Source organism: Rhineura floridana, chromosome 11 (assembly GCF_030035675.1).
Source record: "Rhineura floridana isolate rRhiFlo1 chromosome 11, rRhiFlo1.hap2, whole genome shotgun sequence".
Lineage (NCBI taxonomy): Eukaryota > Metazoa > Chordata > Lepidosauria > Squamata > Rhineuridae > Rhineura > Rhineura floridana.
Window position 1 is genome coordinate 27,870,973 of NC_084490.1, and position 15,960 is coordinate 27,886,932.

Here is a 15,960-nt window from a genome sequence, read left to right on the forward strand (position 1 = left end):
AAGACTCCTGCAAAATGTAGTTTGGTAAAAGTCTCTGGGAGGGGGGATGTGCTCTAAAGGTAAACCATACCTTTAGAGCACATCCCCCCTGGGAACTGTAGTTTATCTCTGATAGAGCTACAATTCCCAGCACGCTTCTCTACCCCACTTCTCTTTCTTACACACATACACACACAGAAAGAAGTTTAATCCAGGGCTGAACAGGCCTTAGAGTCTCCCTCCCTGCCTTTGTTGCACAACCAGCCTTGCTTAAATGTAAACAGTGCCTTTGAGCACATGCTGTGATTTTTCTGTCCCAGTCCTCAGCTGTACCAAATGTAGGTTTGAGCCCTGGCAACACCTATTTTAGAAAGGAAGCACTAGAAGGTGTGAGCAAGGGAGGGATGCTCTAAGGCTTGTTCAGCCCTGGATCAACTGGGTGGGAGGCAGGGAGGGGGGGAAGGAGGTGAGATCCCTTGAACATTTACTACTCAAGCAACCTTTTAACCAACAGCTTCTTAAGTTCTGTGCAGCTCCCAACAAGCTGCCTGTGCTACATTGGCTTGGTGGATGGAAACCTCCTTCCTGGCAGGGCTCTCTGTGCCTCAGCAGGCCTACATCCATCAGGTGGGACTTTTCTTCTGGCAAAGCGGCTCTGTGCCAGGCAAGCTACACCTGTTGGATTTTTTGGCTTGTCATTTACCTGAATCCCTACCAAGGTGAAAAAGAAGGCCAAAAAGTGGCAACTGCAGAAAGGTCTAATAGAGCAAGCAGCAGGGATGGCTTCGTACAAGCCATACATTCAAAGCTCATGACTTCCCCAAAAGAATCCTGAGAACTATAGTTTACTGTTCACAGAGCTACAATTCCCAGCATCTTTAACAAGCTACAGTTCCCAGGATTCTTTGGGGGAAAGCCATATGGTTTAAATGTGCTTTGAATGTATGGTGTATACAAAGTGAGATAAGGAGTAGACTAAGAGGCAGCTGGACAGCCACTTTTCAGGTATGCTTTAAGTTGGATTCCGGCGACGAGCAGGGGGTTGGGCTTGATAGCCTTATAGACCCCTTACAACTCTACTATTCTATGATATCCAGCGTTGAGAGCCCAAAAATAATTGATAGTGTTCTGCACCACAACTCTCCTCTTTTCTCTGAACCAGGGCTGCCTGCTCCCTTTGGAGGTGCAGATCCACAATACCTCTGCCCTAGCCCTGGAAATCTCATTTTTCCTATTACACCTTTGTAACCAGGGACTGGTGAGATCCCAGTTTTCCCAACTTCAGCTTTGCCTTTGCAGCCTGTTGCCCAGGAAAGGTCTCTGTGCAGCTGCTGCTTCAGTGGTGGCTGGAAGAATTCTTTTCTGGAAGCCTGTTCCTTGAAGGCCCTGTTAAGGGCCCCAGGGTGGCAAGGAGCCCCCCGGGAGAACTGGATAGCTGCCTGTGCCATGGTGATCAAAACAGCTATTTATGGCCCAGGAAGGGGATCCTTGGATGGAGGCCAGAGTGGAAACCAACCAAGCACCCAGGAGGAAGAGAGAGAGAGAGAGAGAGAAAGTGAGTGAGTGAGTGAGCAGGAGCCTGGGAAAAGGGGGAGCTTCCTGCTTTTACGGGGCTCTAGGAGGCCCATCCTGATGCCAGCAACAGAGTGGCACCAATTGGTGGGAGATCTCACAGCCAGGCAAGGGAAAGAAGCTCAGGTAATAACAACAAAAAGGGGGGTTGCTTAGTCACCCCCTCCCATATCGCTCCCCTCTTTTTTTCTGTGCTTAAAAGATAATTGCAAGGCAAAAAAAATCCCTCAGTAGCATGATAAGACATGTAAGTGTTCTTGAAGGTATCCAGGGAGTGAGGAATGGAGGAGGGGGGGAGAGAGGTTGCCCCGGTTTGGATGAGACCCCCTAGTTTTGCTCTGAGGCTTCTGTGGCTCTAGTTAAACATTCTTTGTTCCAGGTATGGGAGTGGGTGCCTGCATGGTGCAAGGGTTCAAGGGGTCCAGGCATTGGTGCCTATTGTTCAATGTGCAATGGAGCTTTGCATTTATGTGTGCATGTGTGGGCGCACGTGCACACAGGCACACACATAATTCTCCATTCTCCAGAGGGCCCTGGGGCAAGGGGAAGGTCAGCTCCATTTTTTTAAACACATCAAGATATGAGAGTGTTGGCAGAGTATATGCGGACACACCCCTAACCCAGCGCAATTTATTGCTGCGTGTTCTAGAATGGTACAAAGGCTTCACAGTTCCTGACTTTTTCTTTTTCTTTTTAATCCTCACAACAGTCCGGAGGGCTACTCCTCACTGGACGCCTGCACCATAAAGGATGACGTGCGTGTGTGAGTGAGCTGTCATGGTTCCAATACACCTCAGATAGAACATCCTTATCGGCCTTCAGGGACTCTGTTCTTCAGCAGAGTTTGCTCACTTATTCAGTTGCCAGTCATCACATGAACAGTAATAAAGGCCACAGTCCTAAACACCCATACAGTGATGGCCAGTGTCGTTGGATTCCCAGCTCCCATCAGCCCCAGCCTGCATGGCCCGTGGTCAGGAATGATGGGAGGTGTAGTCCAATGCCTGTTGGGCATCACATTGGCTACCCATGTACTAGGGAATAAGCTCCAATGAATATAGTGGGACTTCCTTCCAAGCCAAGATGCATTATGTTTATTTATTTATTTATTGCATTTATATACTGCCTCATAGCCGAAGCTCTCTGGGCGGTTATGTTGTGCTGCATACGCAGAGAGAACTTCTGATACGCATATATGTGTGAATCTGTCCAGAGAGTGTGATCTGCCCAAGACGACACAATGAACTTTGCCATTCAGGGCAATTTCATACATGACATTTTTCCTATGCAGGGTCAGGATGATTTATACTATGAAGCAAAAAAGACAGGTTTAAATCATTGATTTAAATCAAGTTTCCCATTTTGAAATTCATATATTTCTTGAACAAGCATGAGCAAGCTGCTGATTGCTATAACACAATTCAAACATTGGCTTGGATCCAGACATAAGTCAGTTGAGCTCTGGGCACTTCCAGCCTGTTGCTGTTTCCCAGTACTGTTGTTGCTGTTTCAGTCAAATGCTAGCAAATTCAGGTTGCACAATTATAGTCGCTTATATACAATTATATAAATGCACTGGGAAAGTGTGGATAATGCTTGATGCAACGTCATCTAGCTTCTCCACAAAACAAATTGGAATGAATGCTCATTAAATGGTCGACACTGTCTAATCTCCCTGCAAATGAATCAGAGTGAATAAACAGGTTACATGGTAGCACCCTTAGTTCCCGCTGAAATCAGCAGGGCTTGAATTGAATCATAATTAATTTGTCCCATTGATTTCAGTGGCAACTAAGTTCAGCTAACTTAGCCTGGACCCAACCCATTGGGTTGCAACTAAACAGTGTTTATGTAAGCTATGAAAATGTGTATCCATGTGACAAAAATGTGTCATGGTATCCACGTGCACTGCAGAATTTAAGGCATGTGTTCCGAGGACAGGGGTTCCCAAACTGTGATCCGTAGACCATCAGTGTGATTGGTGAGTTTCATTCAGGTGGTCTTCAGCATGTCTGCGTGAAATATTAAAAAAATTAATTGTATTTTTATTGCTTCTTTTAATTTTTGTTATATTTTATGGTGTTACGGTGTGAATTCTATGGAATGCAAGTTGTTACAAAATAAAATACAATGTAAAAAGCAATAAAAGTACAATTAAAAATCATACCGCATTGAGGATAGCATATTACAGTTGCTAAAACAGGCAGAAAAATCATTAAGCGGTCCACTCAGACCACTGGCGATGTTCCAAGTGGTCTGTGAGGGGGAAAAGTTTGGGAACCTCTGTGTTAGGTGACTCTGTGCGGATCACTTACTTGAAAGTTAAGGCTGCAATTGTGTGCACATATATTTGGAACTAAGTGCCATTGAACAAAGTGGGATTTCCTTCCAATTAAATATGCATCGGTCTGAGCTGTAAATGTCCAGAGCTTTCCGTAAACATAGGCTTCCTGTGCAGTTTGGTTAGCAGAAACAAGTATCCACAAATGTTGGCTTAGCTTCCTTGTAAGTTATGATACATGTGGTTGCCACCAATCGCTTCCCCTTCCGTTAGTCCTTTGGCATGCTCAGAGGACAAGAAAGAGTGGGAATCTCGTGTTGGTTGGAAGGCACTCCTGCTGCTTCTTACCTGCTCAAAAACTGCACTGGAAATGAGACCTCTGTATGGTGCTGGGTGTCCTGCTCGCCAGAGGACATAGGACGCTAGTTTCTGGTGAGCTTGTGGATGCAGGATTGTAAATATTCATAATTTGAGAGCAGGACATATCAAATAGGTGGGATAGTTAAAGGACACACACAAAAAGTACAAGATCATCAATATGGTCTCCCATCGATCGTCAGGGTGGTGTCCCCTCGTGATATTTAGAATGGCATATTTGTACCCCAGTGGTCACTTGGACCTGTAGAAAGCCCTTAGCAGTGGATATGATACACAAAACTCAATGTATCACTATAACACTTAACTTCAGCAGTTAATTTAAATACATCCTATAATGTATTTTTAAATGATATTTTTTATTTTTTAAAAAAACTGTTTTTCTTATCCATCTGGCATGGAGAGAACTTTATGGATCGACTGAACAGGAAATATTCTAGCCACTGAGCATACCCACTAGGAGAAGGAGGAAGGGAGGAGTTGAGATAGCGACCACATGGGCTTGGGAAACCTCCAGATCCAGGGTGAGGATATGCTTGGGGTTTGAGCATATTTTTCCAGCCAGGCATTAAGTTTCTTGCCCCTTCAGATGGCTACTAACAAAAGAGAGAAAATGTGCCACCTAAGCATAGTGTGCAAAACTGGAGAGGTCACAGAATGCAGCTGTGCTTGGTGTAGTAGTTAAATTCCTTTGGTGCACAATTTTACTTGGAGAAAAACAGAACTGTAAAGCACACGCACCCCCGTTCTATGCAGTTGGGGAAGGCCCATAGCCAGTGACAGAGCATCTGCTTTGCGTGTAGAAGGTCCCAGGTTCAATCCCCAGCCTGTTCAGCTAGGACTGGGAATTTTCCTTGCCTGAAACCCTGGAGAGCCTCTGCCAGTCAGCATATAAGGCAGCTTCCTGTGTTCCCTTTATGGAACCCTGCTGGGGTAACATTCTCTTCCCTGTGTCACATCAGTTCTAGTTCACCGCTATAGTGATTGATCGTGTCCTACGCTCCCAGCAGGAATGAGCAGTGCTGGTGCTGTGCCACCTGCAGGGCTGACCCAAGGCGTTCTGTTGCCACAAGAAGCCGCTCCATTGCACAGCCCAGGCAGGGTGTTCCCCACAATCCCTTGAAATGTTGCAGAGAATGATGGGGTGCAATGTCTGCAGCAGGCCTGGCCAATGCCCAGTCTGCAAGTTGCATCCTGGCACCCATTGGCAAAGGATTCTGGGGAACACCTCTGGCATTGCACATGGTTTCACTGGAGCCCTTTAAGCTAAGTGATCCCACTTGGGTTGCCTTTGGTGTCAGGCTGACCCTGGGCAGCTGCCAAGGAATGGCCATTTATACGAAATTACACTCATTTACATAAGCAGAGGATTTAGATCTTGGACAACTGGACTCACTTCTTCAGGTCTGTCCTGGAGCCACAGCGCACCCTCGCTCACTCAGCCTCAGTCCCCCAACATGTGAAATGGGAGGTAGTTTTCTTTATTGCCTTAGCCATGGGGACATTGGTCAAAATGTAGCCATGGAAACTAGTCACAGGTCAAGCAACAAACAGCACGGTGTCACAAAATATCAAACATACCAGCTGACTTTAAAAAGATTTTATTGCAAACATTCAGTCCATAAAGGCTGGGGGGGAATAGGACACCATTTTAGCAATTATATTTTTACAACTCGTGTTATGTCCTCCGTTCTTTGACACGATTACACTTTGTTTTTGCAGCTGCCTTCGTGATAGTTCAGTGAAAGTAATAGCATCCTTACAGACGTCAGTTGTTGTCACGAGTAATCAAGATGTAGTGTTTTCATCTGGTTGATTTTTAAATATATATTTTTTATATATATAGATATATATATATTTTATATATATATATATATATATATATTGCATTACCTGCATTAGTAATTTGAAAGTAACACAGCTATTCAGATGATACTCTGTTCCACTTTCAATCCCACATTCACAACTGGACACACATTTATTTTCATTTGTTCATTAATCAAATCTGAACCCTTTCTTTCTACTGAATAGATTCAGGATTGCTAAAAGCAATAATACAAATACATTCAATTAAGATATAATCAATACAACAATAAATACAAAGCAGGTAAAACATCAGTAAAATCAAGACAAGAAGTTTAAAACTTGTGTGTGTATTATGTATTATGGTGTGTGTGTATATATATGTACATAATATATTAGACAGGCCTTTATCATATAAACTCTTCTTTTTAACCAACCAGCATTTACTGATGTTTTGTTGATGTTTTTACTGATTTTATTATAACCTTGTATGCAGCCTTGATATACTTTTATGAAAGTGTAGATTAGAAATGTGTGTGTGTAAGAGAGAGAGAGAGATTGTTAGGCACAACAGATCACAAGAAGCCCATGGGCATTTTTAAGTGTTGTGTGTGAAAACACTCTTGATGGACATTAGTGTTCAGCTGTTTGTTACAATAAGGCCAAAACTGTGGGTTTGTTCACAGATGCATTTCTCAACCCCTCATCACTTAATGGATGGCAGCTAAACATGTGAATGAATTCCATGTTGCACTTGAGTTGTCACAGGGTGATAAGCAAGTTCCATTGATTGGTGTTAGACTCAGGATGGCTCGTTCACATCTGCAATCATCACTTGATACGGTAGCCATCAAGTGAGGACTACTCCTACGTGAACCAGCGCTAAGATAAAGCAGATCTTTTAGGAAAGTCTGGAAGTAGAGTCCTGCCAGGCAGCCCATCCCCAAACAGCGGTTTGTCAGATGCATGTGGCTTGTTCTCAGCTAATACATTGCTTGATGTCTGTGGCTCTCTCTTTTGCTTCAGGAGCCATGACGGAGCTTCAGGAAGTACAGATAACTGAGGAGAAGCCACTTCTGCGAGCCCCAGGAGCACCTGATCCGGGCAAGGTCAGCAAAAGGGCAGGATTCCCGTGCCTCTCCCCTCCCTTTCCTTGCCTCCACTCTTTCTTCCTCGCACCAGCATTCCCAAAACTGTCGTCCCGCCTGTTTCCCCTCCTTGTTCTTTTTTGGCTGAGCCAGATGGACAAAGCTGATGCATACAGAGCTCCCTTATGCTGAGTCCATCGAGTCCAGGAGCAGGAAGCTCTCCCCAGTGTTTCAGGCAGAGGTCTTTTCCATCACACTGCGATTGCATCCTTGTGCCAGTGATTGAACTCGGGATCATCTGTGTGTAGAGCATGCACTTGACCCAGTGGAGGCTGCTTCATTTGGCCAAATGGGAGACTGCCCCACCAGTCTCAGTTTCCCCTCAGCCATCCCCACCTGTCTGCCTTCTTATGACCAGTCCAGGGAGCAGCACAGCCTGTCCGCTTCATTCTCCTCAGTGACAGTGTTGCCCTTCTCACTGCAAGGAAGAGGGTGGGGACAAAACTAGAATAAGTTGGCTCTGCCTGTCATGGGCTCTGGCTCCACCTACTGTTGGCCTACCTGCCTTCTGCCCTAGCAGTCCCAATGGGCACCAGCCGCCATGGGCTCTCCAACTATATGCTTTTCCACTAGTCTGCAGGTGCCTCCCAGTACCTAAAAATGGCAGATTCATAGAGTTGCCAGACCTCTACTGAGGCGATGTGTGTCTCTTTCAAAGCACTGCAGGACCAAGATGCAACTGTTGTGCCATCTCCCCTACGAGGAAGGGGCAAAAAGGCAGAAACTCGTTTGTCTGATCTCAACCTGTAGCATACAACAAATAATACAGTAGGGCCTCGCTTTGCAGTGCTCCGCTTTACAGCATTCCACTGATACAGCGGTTGTCAATTGCAGAAAGGTCCCGCTCCTACGGCGCTTGTTCCAGTTTTATGGCGTTTTTCGGGCGTCGGACACCATTTTTGTCAATGTTAGACAATGCGTTCCGCTTTACAGCGGATTTCGCTTTACAGTGGCAGTCCGGAATGGAACCTGCCGTATGAGCGGGGCCCTACTGTAGCGAGACGTCTCTTTAAATACAAATCTGCTGCTTTTGCTCATGGCTGCTGTTGCTGTCTGTTCACCTGCCCTCTCTGAGCATGCGAGCAGTGGCAACCGGAGAAGGCGCAAGAAGGAGCTCCACTTGCTCCAGTGTGTGCTCTTCCTCCAAGCGGGCATGCGGATTGGGCCCCAAAGAGAGAAGGCAAGAAAATAGACAGCTGTGACAGTGGCAAAGAGAAGGCAGGCCCACATCTTGCCAAAGGTCTCCCAAAACAACATGGGAAGCTGCCTTTTACTGAGGTCAGACCATTGGTTCATCTAGCTCAGTATTGCCTACAGTGACAGCGGTTCTCTCTGATTTCAGGCAGGGGTCTTCCAGCCCTACGTGGAAATGTTGGGGATTGAACCTGGGACCTTCTGCATGCAAAGCAGATGCTCTGCCACTAAGCTATGGCCCTTCCATGGAGCCCCCCTTGGCAGTTGCTGTTTGAGGGGTTGATCTCTGTGATGGTGGTTTATGCCCCTGTCCTCCCTCACTATATGCAGAGGAGGTCTTTTACCTACCATTGGTGATTAAGTGAGGCATTTGTATAAACTGGTTGACTGGAGAATCCCATACTGGGTCCAGGGCATAATCAGTGTTGCTGAAGTTGGCCTATTCTTGGGTGGATGACTGGCAGAGAATCCTTGGTTAGCTGCCTGGAGGTAAAGGTACAACATGAATGTAATAAAATACAGCAGTACCTCAGTTAAGAAAGTAGATGCGTTTTTGGCAGAGCTTGGAAAAGTTACTTTTTTGAACTACAGCTCCCATCAGCCTAATCCAGTGGCCATGTTGCCTAGGGCTGATGGGAGTTGTAGTTCAAAAAAGTAACTTTTCCAAGCTCTGGTTTTTGGACATTAGTTCTTTAGCAAGAACTTTGGTACCACAGGTAGGAATAACATGGAAAGAATAGGGAGAGGTTCCTACACCCACTCATAGATGGTGGGAGCAGGTTCAGCCGGGGCTTTAAAGGGTTCCTACGCGCCCCCCCTTCTTCTCCTCTGAATTGTATTGGATCCTTCCCTCCCCAGGCCTAGGAGAAAGCAAGAGATCTCTTTAATGCCAAGCACACACACAGGCTTGTCAGTTTCACCCTAGCAAAGCAAAGGCACAGGCTTGTCAGTTTATACACAGCAAAGCGAAGTTAGTCAGTGTCACCTTTAAAAAACCTCCTTAAAAGAAGCTGTGTTCCTGGAGGATTCCTTAACTGAGGTATTACTGCAAGTAACAAAAACAGTTACCCTGCTTGGAATATTTTCAACAGTGAAAATATTTTATATAGACTCCTTTCCCCATCATGCTGTTGAGGTCCAGCCTGTTGTTATATTTTGAAGCTGCGCCGCCAATCGGCAAACATGCATGAGTTGTATCCAATGTCAGTCATCGTCAGATTAGACCCACTGACGCTAATAGGCATGATTTACGTAGGTCTATTCATTTCAGTGGGTCTACTCTAGGGAGAGCTTAGTTGGATACAACTCTATATTATACATAGTTTGACCTGACTGAAGAGATTGTGCACTCTCTTTTCTGAATAAACCACAGAGTGTATTTAGGTATAAATCAAGCCATTGATTTATACTATCAGTAGTTCGATTTATATCTAAATACTATTGTACTATCTGCTAAAGACTTTATCATACTAACTACTTTGCCATACTATTAGCAAAGGATACCCACCTAGGATTACCAGCTCTTTCTTTTTTTCTGACAGTGCTTCTGGGCTTTTTAACACCTGTGTGACACCCTATGCAGATGCAGGAATGAGGAGAAAAATTCCCCTGTTGAATTTCTGCTTGTTGCACAGCTGTTAAAGGCTCAGACCCTTGTCCAGGGAAAATAGTGTTGGCAGTCCCAAGTTTATGTCCTATACAAAGGCAGCTCAACCATTGTGAGGGACAATGCAGACAAGTTAATGCCTTTTTTTGACGCAGGTGCTGTTCACATCCCAGCAACAGATCTCAAATCCAGAGGATTACTTGGGCTAAGATGTGCATGTTAGCAGATGTTCCTAGGATATCCTGGGGCATTTGGCTGGAAAGACAGATAGTACAGATATGCCCTTAGCCCAGGTGTCCTTACTGATAGGCACAGGTGACCAGCTTGGTGGACTGTGTAGTCTGAATGACTAGTTTGCTCCATGATTCATGAGTGTGAGGCAGGCCCTTACTTTTTCCTAAGAGCACCACCTGGCCTCACCAAATGAGCATCGCATCACCCAACTGGAAGTAGGGAAGGAAGCAGGTTGAACTCTCAGGAAATGGTGTTGCAGCTCCAGAGCGTAGCGAGCCTGCTGGCAAATCCAGTTTTACTCATTGTGTGCTCATTGCCAGTGCTGGTTTTAAGAGCCTCACCTGACAGCAGGAAGGCTGTGCACATTCTTGATTTCCCCACCCCTGCCCCAACCCCCTAACTCTGATTCTTCTCCCTCACTTATTCCCCACCTTCTTGCATTCTCTGTCTGTTTGTCTGTCTTTCCCCCCTCCTTTCTTTCTCTGTGTTCTAGGATGCTGAATTGATAGCAGCCAAACTTCTACAAGAACATGGCCAGGTAATCCTCACCATCGCCCCTTCCAGTCTTGTTCACAGGGACTGAACTGGTGCCCCTAACCCTGCAGAATCCCCCAATATCAGGAAAGCCAAATAGAAAGAAGCGACATTGGCTCCTCAGTGAACTTCATTCTCTCCCTCCGCAATTGGACAAGCGGTAGGAATAGATCCAAGCCTTGCAGCTGCTGACTGATTGCCTGAGAGGCAGAAATCGTACAAATGCACTTTTACCTCAGCCTACGAGCTTCAGTGAAGGCAGACAAGAACCCTGTTGAATTACTGCCAACAACTCCTGTTGATTTACTACTCCGGGGTCAGGCACTGAGTCCCTCTCAGGAAAGAAAAGGTGGCCACCCAAGGGTTTTCTTCCTGTCTATGAGGGAAGAGTGAGCTATAGCACAGGGATGGAGAACCTATGATGCTCCAGATGCTGTTGGACTCCAGATCTCATCCTCCCTGACCATTGGCCATGCTGGTTAGGGCTGATGGTAGTTGGAGTCCAACAACATCTGGAGACTCTACGCACACACTCACACATCTTAGTGAGTCAGTGTCAGCAGACAAGGGAGTATGACTTCTGGTTTCTATGTGACCTATTTAAGGCCTAGTAAGCAGGCACTGAGGTCACTTCTAGAGTTGCCACCTTTCTTTAGCAAGGCGTCTGACTTTAACAGCTGGGTAACAAGCTGAAATACAGCAGAGCTTACCTTGCCCACTCCCATTTCAACACTGAGAAAAAGCTGCTTCTGTTAAAATAAAACATAGAAAGCTCATACTGACTCAGTGTGAGTCAGACCATTGGGTCCATCTATCCACTGTCTACACTTGACTGACAGTGGCTTTGCAGGGTTTCAGGCAGGGATCTTTACTGGTCTTACTTGAAGATTCAAGGGACCTCTTGCATGCAGTGCATGAGATCTAGCAATGAGCCACCTTTAGTTTTTCCATTATGAAATTGTGAAATGCACAACTGGGGTGGTGGTGATAGAATACCAGCGCTCCCAAGGAATCCTGGCTCAGGCCCAGCCTGTTTCTCGTTCGTTGTCTTTTATAGCAAGTACTTTTGCCAACTCTAGCAGGCTAACCACTATTCTTTCTTGACAACTACCAGTCAGTTTACTGGCTGGTGATGGGGCCATGGTGGGCTTGAATGAAAGTTCCCCCATCCTTGTTCCCACTCTGTGGCTTTAAATAACTGTGGAATATACAGGATTTCAATAGCTGCAGCTTCCTCCTTCATGGAGCATTGGGTTTGCCAAATGTTACAAATGCCCCTGCTTCATGGTGTGTTGGGTTTGCCAAATGTTACAGATGCCTCTGCTCCTGTGCATATAACAGGTCCTCTCTCTGCAGACACACTTATCCCTATGTTATGGAAAGCTTTGCCTGCCAATTCCAGTAAATCCAGGCTTCTTTCAAAGGCATAGGAGCAGTCTAGGCTGTTTATCTGGTCAGTTGGCAATTCTGTCACACCACCAGGTTGAGGAAAGCTGCACCTGTTGAGATTCCTGCCCGTCATACAGCTAAAAAGGCAGCAACTCTATCTGCTTCGCCATGACCTCATTGGCCCATCTTAGGCAAGCCATAGTTTCATGCCCTCTCTTTCTCAACGAATAAAATAAGAATATTTAATTATAGGGGTATTGTGAGGCTAGATGACACAACAGATATAAAAGAAAAGAAACAACCCTTTGCATACTGGAAACAGCAAATAATAACTGCACTTTCTGGTTGCAAAGGCTTTATCCCCACACAAGGTAGCCATCCTTGTGCCCATTTTCCAAATGAGGAACTGAGGCAATTAGAAGCTTAGGTCTGCCCAAGGCTACCCAGCATGACAGAGATCTGTAACCAAAAGGCCTGCCAGGTCCAGCACTTAACTAAACTCACAGTTTGTTCTAAGTCTAGAGGAGGAATCCTGGAGACTTGGCTCCTAGGCATTACCAGCTCTTAGGATTCTAAGCGCTGCTTGGTGGGTAACAAGTTTAGTTTCATTTATTGCTTCCTCTAAGAGTGAACTGAGGTGGTGCATGCCAATAAGAATGGAGCCAAATGAGGTCACTGAGCAATGAGAGGACGGTATTGGCATGTTCAGGGTCATCCTGAAGTTTGCAGTACAAAAAAACCCACTTAAAAAACAACAACACAGGTGTACAAAAACACCAGCCCAGTTAGGACTGAGCAACGAGGATTCAGTAGCCACAGAATGCTAAGGTTTGGTTGGAAAAGTGGGGGTGGGGTGGATAATAGAACTCCCTGTTTGGAGGCAGTGGCTGGCTAGAATCCTGAACAGGAACACAGGATGAGGTTATACTGCAAAACTTTGTTGCCATTCCCCCTTGTTTGTTGGTTTATTAATTCATTCTGTAGTGTAGTAGCAAACTCTGAAGTGCATGCCCTCTTCATGACAACTCCCGTAACGAAGCCCTTTCTAAGACTATTCACCAAAAACAAACTTTTGACCAATGTCAACATTATGACTTCGACACCAAGTCAACTTTTTTCTCACGCCATTCCCTGCTTTGATAAGCAGTCCACCTTGAAGAAGAGTTATGTTGGGCTCAAAAGCTTGCTCACTATTTTGTGTCATTTTGATTGGTCATAATAAAGGGACTTTGGGATTTTTCAAAATAAAAGTGCCAGTTCAAATACCCTATCCATGCATGCTAATACAACCTACGTCTTCCTCTACTTAGTTTATTTAGTGGCTTTCTCTCTGAAAAAAGCTTGATTGTGTAGCATGTAGAAGCTTGGCAAATAGTGCCCCAGGAGATGATATCATTGTTCCTGCTATGACATCACTTCACCCCTGCTCCGCTACACCTCTGTATTAATTACAGTATTTCTATCCAGGCTTTTGCACTACATCTGGGAAATGAATAGAGATACACGTGGCTAACAATCAAAAGTCAACATGAACGCAATAAAATTACAACCCATAAAATAAATAAGAATGCAGGAGAGTGGATAAGACAACATAAGATTAGATTAGGCTTCAATAAACAACAGTAGTCCACATAAAGCATAAAAAGAAAAGGAGAGAAATGACTTTATTATTTCCTATGCCAAAAGTACAGTGCAATAGTTCTGTTTTCATTGGCTGCTTGAACGCTGACAGGGGCTAAGCAAACCTCGCAAGAAGGTAAAGACTTTGGCTCAGGTTACGCTATACTTTGAAAGCCATATCATGCCACAGAGCTATAATTTGTAGTTTAACAGTCAGTCCCTCTTCGTAGGGAACTCTGAGAACTGTCGCTCTGTGAGGGGAATAGGGGTCTCCCAACAACTGTCAGAGGCCTACAGTTCCTAGGATTCTCTGTGGGAAGCCATGACTGTTGAATGTGGTATAATGCTGCTTTTAATGTATAGTGCAGATGAGGCCTTCCATAGGTGCATGGACCTCTGGTTGGGTGATCAGATGCAAAAGGAAAGAGGGCTCCTGTATCTTGAATTGTCAGCGGGTGACATTTTTCTCACCGCTGCACTGCCAATGTTTCATACAGGGGTTCTGTCTTCCTTTGCGTTGGGTCATTCTGCCACCACTAGAAAGCCACCGAGCGAAATACAGCCCAGTACTCACCTGCAGCCCACTCGCTTGCAGCACAAGGGGCCTCCTCTTTTTACTGCCCACCTGGGTCTGCAAAAGGACAGAGGCTGTCAAGGATGCTGTCCTCAGGCACACTCAGTTATCTGCATGTTGTTGCCATCAGGGTAAGCCAGATTCCAGCCTTCCCTTCCCCCATCCTCCTGGCTTAGGACAGGAATGGGGAACCCCAGGCCAGGGGCTGAATATGGCCCTTCAGGTTGCTCTATCTGACCCTCAGGATGCTCCCCAGGATGCTCCCCAGGCCACACCCCTCACTGGCCTGCTTTACACCCTCCTGAGAATTTTTGCCTGGCTAGAATGTGGCCTTGAACTCAGTGGCGGATGATTCCATGTCAGTGGGGCAGTGGAATCCGCTCTGGGTTTTAGTCTGAACTTCCAAGGTGCGGATGCACCTTAGACAGCTCCTTGAAAGTTTAGACTAAAACCTGGAGCGGATCCAACTGACACGGAGCCACCAGCTGCCTGTGCTTGAACTCTAATCATGCTTCTTGCTTGCCTGGATAGAGGATAGAGAGGGGTGTGTGAGTAAATTAACATTTGTTGCTCCTCCCATTTTTGCTTCTGGCGCACAGTGCCCCCCCACCCCCAGGAGGTTGCTTAAAAGGGAATGCAGCTCTCAGGCTGAAAAAGGTTCCCCACCCCTAGCTTAGGAGAAGGGGTGCAGGACTGCATTAAGAGCCCTGCTAAGGAGCTGTATATAGCCCTGTTAGAGAAACCTGTCAGTTACCCGCAGTTCAGACACCAACAGCAGCATCAGTCAGGTGTTCTACTGTTGCGTTTAATCAAGGTACGAGCAGGGAAAGTGAGGACATGCACAATAGCTCCTTTGTCCCATTGCCATCCCTGTCTGTTGAAGACAGAGCTTCTGCCATGGGGAGCCATTTCTACTTTTGTAGGCTCCCTGAAGGATGTAGAACCCCAATTTCCCAGGATTCTTAAGTTGGACAGGATGAAAGTTCCCTGCTTCAGACGTTTGCCCTGCAACTTGTGGAGGGAGACTGCACTCTTGTTCTCACTCTCCCTCCTTGTGTGTTGACTAAATACAAGGAGAACGCCTTGTGTAGGGTTCAGCAAACAACATACCTGGCAGACCATGATACCGGCTGGTGGCCTATATTTGGCTCCATGAGTGCTGTCCTGGGCTATGTAACCCTTAGGCACCACTTTCCCCTTTGGGGTTAAGACAACTCTGCCAGCAACTCTTAAGTCTAGGCTCGTCGCCTCCTCTCTTCTGAACACTTTCTTTCATCTCCACCTTTCACCCTTTTTACGCCTGTATTACTGTGTTTCTGGAAAGAAGTATCTGCGGGTGCCAAATTGCTCAGCCCTTCCCTGAGTCTCCAATTGCTTTTGAACACATTGAGTTCCCTTGTGTGCTATAAGAGAAAGCCTTAGCAGGAAGGGCTGGGAGAATAAACAGAACTTACAAAAACAAAAAAACAGAAATGTCATTGTTTTGTATATTGGCCCAAGTTTTTCCCAGTGTATCATGGGATTGATAAGGTGGAGACAATCAGTTCTCTGACACTGAATTCAGCACTTGTTCTGGAATGTTGTGGGCAGTATTTAATTTTTAAGGTGACGAGTGCCACGCTAGTCTCTCCTTATGAGTCATGTCTTCTGA

General features: G+C 45.8%; 1 protein-coding gene across 4 annotated transcripts in view; it reads left to right on the forward strand.

The window, feature by feature from the left end:
• NDRG2 (NDRG family member 2) overlaps window positions 1-15,960 on the forward strand; it is a 45,905-nt gene that overhangs the window by 2,374 nt on the left and 27,571 nt on the right. For 3 of the 4 annotated variants that reach the window (XM_061590989.1, XM_061590991.1, XM_061590988.1), the window contains exons 2-3: window positions 7,037-7,119; window positions 10,686-10,730. In XM_061590989.1, the coding sequence (XP_061446973.1) occupies window positions 7,042-7,119; window positions 10,686-10,730 (123 nt within the window). In that variant the 5' untranslated portion in view covers window positions 7,037-7,041. The remainder of the gene's footprint in view (window positions 1-7,036; window positions 7,120-10,685; window positions 10,731-15,960) is intronic. The other variant, XM_061590990.1, reaches the window with a different exon arrangement.